Genomic DNA, 9,489 nt, shown 5'->3' with positions numbered 1-9,489 from the left:
AATTTGTTTAAATTTGAGTTAAGACTAACGTAGATATATGACCGAACCTAACCAACCCTACCTAACCTATCTAAACCTTACCTAAACAACTACTAGTTGTATGGAAGCAGACTCCATACACAATTTAAAATGTAGATATGATAAGAGCCCAATAGGCTCAGGAATCCATACACAGTTCATTAACAGTTGAGAGGCGGGACCAAAGAGCCAAAGCTCAACCCCGGCAAGCACAACTAGACGAGTACAACTAGGTGAGTACATACAAACATAAACACATACATACATCTAGCAAGGATATATATATTATTCCAAGGTATATTGTGCCCTGGAATTCTGTTACAGAATTCCAGGGCAGTTTTTGGATGCTTCTGGGCAGAGATGGCTAGACCTAACCTATGTGAGCCTGTGGATCATCAATAACAGCCTCATTGATCAGGCAGCAACCAGAGAAACCTGACTTCATGCTGGGCTGTGAGAGGATAAAAATATTTTTCGAAATGGTCACTTGTAACTCAAAAGACAACCATATCAGGAATCCAGCATCCACCTCATTTATGCACCCATAACCAAATAGCTTGAGAATTAGCAACACCCTGTATATCACATATGTTCTACAGAATCGAGGTTTTAACAGAATTATGGTATTTGTAGAGTGAATACGCATTGTGGACACTTACCACCATCCTTCTCGGCGTCGTCGCAGTGGCCAGAGACGTGGCCATTGCTAGGACTCGGTCCTGAAGACTTCTTGTCCTCTTTCGTCTCACCGCTATTCCTGTTACTTGCTGTTACCATCTTACACTACCCTCTTCTGACCTCCCTAAGGAAAGAGAATCGCGTAACTTGGTCTTGTCAATCTTACGCTTTGAGACGAAACCCAAGAGGCTCAAGATGCACCCATCCACCTTCCGTTCTGTGGTACGTAAACAAACAACTGTACCGTACTCTGGGTTAATATTATCGACAGACAGTTTACTTCATACACATATTTTAATCATTAACTTTTAAGTATTCTTATAATACATAGAATTTCAAAAAGGCTTAATAATGAGAACTTTGATTGCATTGTATAATGCAATAACAAACTAAATTTAAGTTTGTTGATGAACCTATATCCAGTACGGTAGTCATGGTAGATGCATACCTGAACAATTTTGCTGAAGCATCATTAGTTATAGTTAAGTTTTGCATATATATTTTGATAAATCTAATAAATAAAAAATAAGAACTTATAATAAAGCACAATATACACTACGAGGAAGTAGTATATCTAATTTTTTTATATTAAAATGATAATAAACGTAAAGTATAACAGGACGAGGTGTCAGATGGGACTCGACAGCTGAGCCTGGACCAAGCAGCGTGGGCTGTTTGAATGCCCTAATCCCCTTTTACTCTTTATTTTCAATTGCAATTGCCTTATTTTACAATGTTTTGTAAATAACCGCGTAACAATTTCGGAATTATTATGGATCAAGTTTAGATGTAGGTCTATATGATGGAGGAATGAAAATAGAGCAGGTTACACACACACAGCGATGTTATAGAGAGCGTTATTAACGAATTAAATGTTTCTTCAATACGTTTGGAATCATAACTAAATTAGAATCATATTAATGAATGAATGTGCGCACAAGACTACACCTGGTATGGCATTCACATTCACGCCTAGGCTCCGAAAATAAGCTTCTATAACGACAACAAATTCAAGCAAAAGTTCAGAAAATTTCGTTTGTAGTATTGTACATTGGTCCCTGACACAACCATGATGATGAAATAGTTACTAAGATATATAGTAACCTCAATAACTGACTTCAGATATTGCAATATGTTATTTATGAACCGCATTTAACATTTCTGTACATGGAAACATTTGCCTGAATTTACCTGAGGGCCATCACTGACTCTCGTATGGCCTCGACAAGGCTCCCATACTAAGAGCTGCCTCGTATGGGCCAATATAGACCTTCTGCAGTTACCTTTGCTTTTGTGTTCTTGGACAGGAAGCCGGTGGCTTGTCAAAGGTCACCCAACGTGTTCTGATGATTATCGGCGGGTAGGTAGTTCCATGGGTTTATAACCCAATGGGTGAAAAAGCATGTCCTGTTTTCTGTACTACATTGCGGCTTGTTACGCTTGAAACCGTTTTTCTTTGGTTGTGTTACATCTGACGTTTTGAAGAAGAGGTCTGGTTGAATATCCTCCAAATTGTTCATTATTTTAAAAAGTTTCAATGAGATCCGTCCTGTCAAGTTCAAGTTCAAGTATGTTTATTGAGACAAGAAAAAAATACATCTCAAAGGGATAGAGTAGCTTAGGCTAGTTCTATCCCCCCTCCCCCCCTCTATGTCAAGTCCCTCAAGGGGCGCACAAATTCAGTGAGTACAGATACACAAATCACAATACAAGAATCCCATTTAACATTGCAGGTTAATATAGTAAGCACACCATATAAGTGTTACACTCATTGAGGCAAAATTTTTGTATCTCCTAGGCATACTATCTATCATACCATTATCACACATCCAAACAATTTGATGTGGCGCACTACTTATTTCCATATTGATATAGTTATCAATAAGTTGATAGTAATACATAATGTTCTTTCAAGTACAAGTATGTTTATTAAGACAAGTAAAAAAAAAATACATCTCAAAGAGTAGCGTAGGCAATTTCTACCCCCCCCTCCAAAGGATACCTGATCAACCAGGCTGTGACTCATACGTCAGGCTGCGAGCAGCCGCGTCCAACAGCCTGGTTGATCAGTCCGGCAACCAGGAGGCCTGGTCGACGACCGGGCCGCGGGGACGCTAAGCCCCGGAAGCACCTCAAGGTAACCTCAAGGTAGGTAACCCCCCCCCCCCCTCCCATATTTCAAGTCCCTCAAGGGGCGCACATATTCAGTGAGTACAAAGACACGAATCACAATACAAGAATCCCATTTAACATTTCAGGTTAATATAGTACTCTCTAAGAGTATAATAGTGTACATCCACCGCACTAGTTTATTGAAATAACATTTGCACAAAGACTGTCAGTGTCAGGTTAAACAACTGGCTGACCTCCACACAAGCAGAACTAGCAGCATTACAACTAGCTACCAAAACATTGGAGGAGGAATAATATTTTGTGATTCAAAGTCTGCTCTTCAAGCAATCGAAAACTTCTCCTGGAAGATCGACAGCAAGAACCTCATACTACCAATTATAAATGATCTAATTGCTGCATTGAGTAAAGGGTCTCGAATCTCTTTTATATGGATACCATCATACGTAAATATAACCCATTATAATGAGACAGACATTGCAGCCAAATTAGCGTGCAACAAAGATGAAGTTGAATTAGATCTAGGTATCCCCATCTGTACTGTCAAAACTGTATTGGTCCAAACACTCAGGTCTAATAGGAAAGAAATTACTGACTCCCAACGACCTGAAAGTACTAGTATTAAAAGCTATGATTTGTTCAGATCTGAAACCTATATCTATGGGCAGCACAAAACGTCCACCAGACTGTGCGACACAGTGGTTGCAAGGATCAGGTTGGGTTACCGTTACCTGTGGCAGGTGGCTACAGGTGACGGATCTCCCAATCCTGAGCACTCCAGGTGCAAACTCTATGAGCAGGAACTGTGGCATGATCTCCCACACTACATCACCGAATGCCCAGTTATTAGACCTTTCAGACCAGTTGGCATGAGGTACCTGGAGCTTTGCAATTACTTTATTCACTCTCGTATTCTTGAGGATATCCTCATATTGCACCCAAAATTTGCCAGTGCAGGTTACTAAACATATGGCCCTGTATGACTAACCATCCTGCGAGATGGGGACTTTTATTACCACTGCTGCCTTATTCAATCTTGTGTTACCTTGCCTTGAGGTTACCTTGAGGTGCTTCCGGGGCTTAGCGTCCCCGCGGCCCGGTCGTCGACCAGGCCTCCTGGTTGCCGGACTGATCAACCAGGCTGTTGGACGCGGCTGCTCGCAGCCTGACGTACGAGTCACAGCCTGGTTGATCAGGTATCCTTTGGAGGTGTTGATGATATCCTCAAAATGCATCCGGAGTCTGCCAGTGCAGAATACCCATCACATGCCTCTGTATGACTAACCATCCTGTGTGATGAGGATTTTTTTAGCATCACCTAGTTAGCTTTTTTGACACACTGTACTCCACTTCATATAGTCTAGGGTAGCTGCACAAATGCAGATATACCTCATGTATTAGTAAAAAAAACTAGTTTTTAACCCATTACCGTTCCAAGATTATATCCTCACTCTACTTTCATCCATGATTAATATTAAAACTACCTTTGCCCTGTCCGTCACATTCTATGTAAGATACGAGAGTTTCTTAGACACTATCCCAAAACTGTAACATTTTTGCTTTCTCCTCACTTGAACAATAGCTACTAACATCAACGGTAATATTATTCATATCTATTTTTTTTTTTAATTTTATATACCGTTTTACTTTAACCTTTGTTTCAACATTTGTCACTACAGAAGGTTGAACACCGCTAACACTACTTGAAAGTTCATTTTCCTGACTATCCTCTATCATCAATACGTCATGTTCTTCCTTACTTTCTTCTACGCACGTTTCACTTTCCGTTTCACGTCCTGTTTCACTTTCCATTTCAAGTCCTGTTTCACTTTCCATTTCACGTCCTGTTTCACCACCATCTTCACCCCGTCTATCTTCCATAGCTAATTTTTCTAATGCCTCAATCCTCTTGTATAGTTTCTTTTTTTTTTAGATATTCCAATATTTGAGTACCAACCTCAGAGTTCACTATATTGTCCTGAACCTTGTCTCCACAAGGTTGAATTTTTTCAGCTGCATTTCCTACTTTCCCAAGGCTCGTCTCAAAAGATTCATTGAAGGTTGTAACAGAACCCATGAGCACCACACCAGAAATAAATACAGTTTTGATATTCCTAGAGTACGACTTAATCAAACTAGAAATGCTCTTCAAATCAAGGGACCCAGAATGTGGAATGACCTTCCCAACCATATTAAAGACTGTACCTCTCTCAACCAGTTTAAGATAAAAACGAAGCACTACCTAATAAATTCCCTGTAACCTACCTTACCCCTCTGTTGTCAACCCATGTCTGTTTTTTTCAAAACAACGCTGTTTGAATGTAATTGTCTGTAATAATTTGTAATTGTATTTGTGCTGCTTTTTCAGCCATGTTCCCCCCTCTTTTACCTCTATTTTTATTTGTTCTCAACACATTTTATTCTTTATACCCATTAGTATTAAGCTTTAGTCATTAATGTTTTTCCTGCCCGAAACGCTTTGCGTAATAGTGGCTTTAGCTGTACTAGCTCTATCTATTAATCCAACAAACTTTGTAAAATCTCTTGTATGTATGTACCTTATCTAAATAAACATTTATTTATTTATTTATTATTTATTTAATTGTCTCCGTTCCTTTCTCCCACACATTGTTCATAGGGGCGTCATTGGCTTCCAGCTGTTTCCTCTATGATCCTGCTGCACAATCTTTCCTTCCTTCGAGGATACATCTATCCTACTTGTAGGACCCATCCTAGGTTCTCTCAGATGAGGCTTCATGCGGCATAGATAGGAACCAGCATTGTGGCTGCCTCGACAATTGCAACAAGATGGGACGATTTTTTCACCGTTTATAATCTTGACTCTACACTCTCGAGAATCGTCTTACCACAGTACCGACACCTGGGGTCAAACTGGCATTTCCAAGCCATATGTTCCCAACGAGAACACTTCATGCATAATACAGGCTCCTCATTGTATTTTGCCACTTTCCTGTAGCCTAGTCCTTGCACAAAAATTCTTTCTGGAGCCTCACCCTTTACCAAGGTAACAACCTGGCTTTGTTTTTCACCACGAACACTGTTCCTCTTTGCCCAAACAACACTATCATTGTTGAGAAGAAGATAATCAGGATCCAAATAAGTTGGATACTTAAAAACTATGACCTTGGTGCACATCATACCTTCTTCCGGAATAATCATCACAGTATTCTCAAACCCATCCGTCGTTAGGTGTTCCACGGCCTCTTCTCTCCCAACTGTTATGTAGAGCCGGCGAGCACCCTCCTTGAATAGTGGTTCATATTAAAAAAAACTCCTTAGCCAAACGAACCGTCAACTCCAGCTTCAAGTTCAGTTGACACGCTGTTGGGAACAACAGCCTCTTCCTTCCATTAGTCTGCATCTCCCGCGTCCTGCTGAACAGGGCTTCATTTTTTGGTCTCTGTTATTTCAATCCGCCTTGTCATGTCTGGTGTGCAGAAAGTTGTTAGTCCCGTGACCCTCAACCGTTCCTGTATGGTAGGAGAGTTGACACTTCTGGAATGATTTTTGTTGCCCAGTGTTTACGTTCTTCAAAGCAGGTATGTCTTTCTGAAAATGAGGTCTCCATGCTTGGATACAATAATCCGAGTCCCAGAGATTTATACAGTTGTAAAACTGAAAATCAAAGCTGGGAACAATAGTGAAATACCATCCATGGTATACAAGAGTGGCTCCCATGCCCTTGCGCCACCCATAGTTCTGCTGTTCAACACATCTCTAGAGTATCATACCTTCCCTGATATCAAAAAAGCACGATTAAAGCCAGTCCATAAAGGAGGCAATGCGGCAGACATAAACAATTACAGACCAATATCAAACCTACCCATATTATAAAAAAATATTTGAAAAAATTGTTTACAAACAGCTCTACTCGCACCTCGTAAAATTCGACATACTCAATTTTATGTTAGTCACAGTGAGAGGGTGCGTAGCTGGAGCTCCAATTGTCCTGATGCTGAAAATGGAAGTTGTAGTGAGTGAACTGGTGCTAGTGAGGGAGCTATGTGGAGCTCTGAGGACAGTGGTGAATTCCCTGCGGGAGGGGGTGCAACAGATGAGGGAGCTAAGGCTGACTGAACACCGCCAAGAAGAAGCAAATGAGGAGCGCAGCAGTACATAAGAACATAAGAATGAAGGTAACTGCAGAAGGCCTATTGGCCCATACGAGGCAGCTCCCATCTATAACCACCCAATCCCACTCATATACATGTCCAACCCACACTTGAAACAATCGAGGGACCCCACCTCCACTACGTTTCGTGGTAATTGGTTCCATAAATCAACAACCCTGTTACCGAACCAGTATTTACCCAAATCTTTCCTAAATTTAAACTTGTCCAATTTATACCCATTGCTTCGCGTTCTGTCTTGTGTTGATACTTTTAATACTCCATTAATATCCCCTTTGTTATGTCCATTCATCCACTTGTAAACCTCTATCATGTCACCCCTAACTCTTCGCCTTTCCAGTGAATGCAATTTAAGCTTTGTTAATCTTTCTTCGTATGAAAGATTTCTAATTTGGGGAATTAACTTAGTCATCCTACGCTGGGCACGTTCAGGTGAATTTATATCCATTCTATAGTGCGGTGACCAAAACTGAACTGCATAATCTAAATGGGGCCTAACCAGAGCAAGATATAACTGAAGAACAACACCAAGTGTCTTGTTACTAACGCTTCGATTAATAAATCCCAGTGTCCTATTTGCCTTATTACGAACATTCATGCATTGATCCTTTGGTTTTAAATTCTCACTAGCCGGTCGGCCGAGAGGAGAGCACGTGGGATTTGTGATCCTGTGGTCCTGGGTTCGATCCCAGGCGCCGGCGAGAAACAATGGGCAGAGTTTCTTTCACCCTATGCCCCTGTTACCTAGCAGTAAAATAGGTACCTGGGTGTTAGTCAGCTGTCACGGGCTGCTTCCTGGGGGTGGAGGCCTGGTCGAGGACCGGGCCGCGGGGACACTAAAGCCCCGAAATCATCTCAAGATAACCTCAAGATAACTCCCAGATCCCTTACGCAATCCGACTTCGCAATCTCAACACCATCTAGCTCGTATCTTGTAACTCTATCATCATTACCTAGCCTGAGAACTTTACATTTATCAGCATTAAACTGCATCTGCCAATCTTTTGACCATTTCAAAACCCTATCTAGATCAACTTGAAGTGATAGTGAGTCTTCTTCCGTGATAATTTCCCTACCGATTTTTGTATCATCGGCAAATTTGCAAATGTTGCTACTCAAACCTGAATCTAAATCATTTATATATATTATAAACAACAGAGGTCTCAGGACAGAGCCTTGAGGCACTCCACTAACAACATTATCCCACTCTGACTTAACCCCATTTATACTAACTCTCTGTTTCCTTTGGAATAGCCATGCCCTAATCCAACTTAATATAGCACCTCCAATACCATGAGCCTCTATCTTTTTAATCACTCTTTCATGTGGCACCGTATCAAAAGCTTTGCTAAAGTCAAGGTACACAACATCACAATCCTTACCACTATCAACTGCCTCAACTATGCTAGAATAAAAAGATAGCAAATTGGTTAAACATGAACAGCCATTTGTAAAAGCACGTTGCGACTCATTTATTAATTTATGTTTTTCAAGATGAAGACGAATTATATTTGCAATTATTGATTCAAGTAACTTTCCCATAATAGACGTTAGGCTAATTGGCCGATAGTTTGACGCAAGTGACTCCTTTCTTAAAAATTGGTACCACATTAGCTATCTTCCTTGACTCTGGCACTCTGCCTAACTCTATTGATTTATTAAATATGGTAGACAGTGGCTCGGAAAGCTCCTCTTTGCATTCTTTAAGCACCCTGGCAAACACTTCATCCGGCCCTGGGGATTTGTTTGGTTTTAGTTTTACTATTTGTTTAATTACATCCTCCCTGGTAACTGCTAAACTAGTCAACCTGTCCTCGTTCCCACCCACATTGACGTGTTCGGCTGAAGGCATATTGTTAAGTTCTCCTTTAGTAAATACAGACACAAAATATTTATTAAAAATGCTACTCATCTCCTTGTCATTATCCGTTATTTGACCTGTCTCAGTTTTTAATGAACCTATCCTTTCCCTAGTCTTAGTTCGATATAACAGAACAATTCCTTTAGGATTTGTCTTCGCTTGCCCTGCTATACGAACTTCGTAGTTTCTTTTTGCTTTCCTAATCTCTTTTTTAACATTTCTAACCAGTTGTACGAATTCCTGTTCTAAACTGACTTCCCCATTCTTAATCCTTTTGTACCACGCTCTCTTTTTACCTATAAGGTTCTTCAGATCATTTGTTATCCACTTTGGATCATTAGTATTCGATCTAAAAGCTTTGCTAAAGTCAAGGTACACAACATCACAATCCTTACCACTATCAACTGCCTCACCTATGCTGGAATAAAAAGATAGCAAATTGGTTAAACATGAAGGGCCATTTGTAAAACCACGTTGCGACTCATTTATTAATTTATGTTTTTCAAGATGAAGACGAATTGTATTTGCAATTATTGATTCAAGTAACTTTCCCACAATAGACGTTAGGCTAATTGGCCGATAGTTTGACGCAAGTGACTCCTTTCTTAAAAATTGTCAACCCATGTCTTTTTTTTTTTAAACAACGCTGTT

The 9,489-nt window shown here is 40.3% G+C and overlaps 1 protein-coding gene across 6 annotated transcripts in view; it reads right to left on the bottom strand.

Annotated features, from left to right (window-relative positions):
• The window catches only part of LOC138369274 (REST corepressor 1-like), a 164,766-nt gene extending 163,845 nt beyond the window's left edge, over positions 1-921 (bottom strand). For all 6 annotated transcript variants that reach the window (XM_069332282.1, XM_069332286.1, XM_069332283.1 and 3 more), the window contains exon 1: positions 678-921. In XM_069332282.1, the coding sequence (XP_069188383.1) occupies positions 678-795 (118 nt within the window). In that variant the 5' untranslated portion in view covers positions 796-921. The remainder of the gene's footprint in view (positions 1-677) is intronic.
• Between the last annotated feature and the right edge of the window lie 8,568 nt (positions 922-9,489).

Source organism: Procambarus clarkii, chromosome 27 (assembly GCF_040958095.1).
Source record: "Procambarus clarkii isolate CNS0578487 chromosome 27, FALCON_Pclarkii_2.0, whole genome shotgun sequence".
NCBI classification, from domain to species: domain Eukaryota; kingdom Metazoa; phylum Arthropoda; class Malacostraca; order Decapoda; family Cambaridae; genus Procambarus; species Procambarus clarkii.
This window is presented reverse-complemented; position numbering and strand designations above follow the sequence as displayed.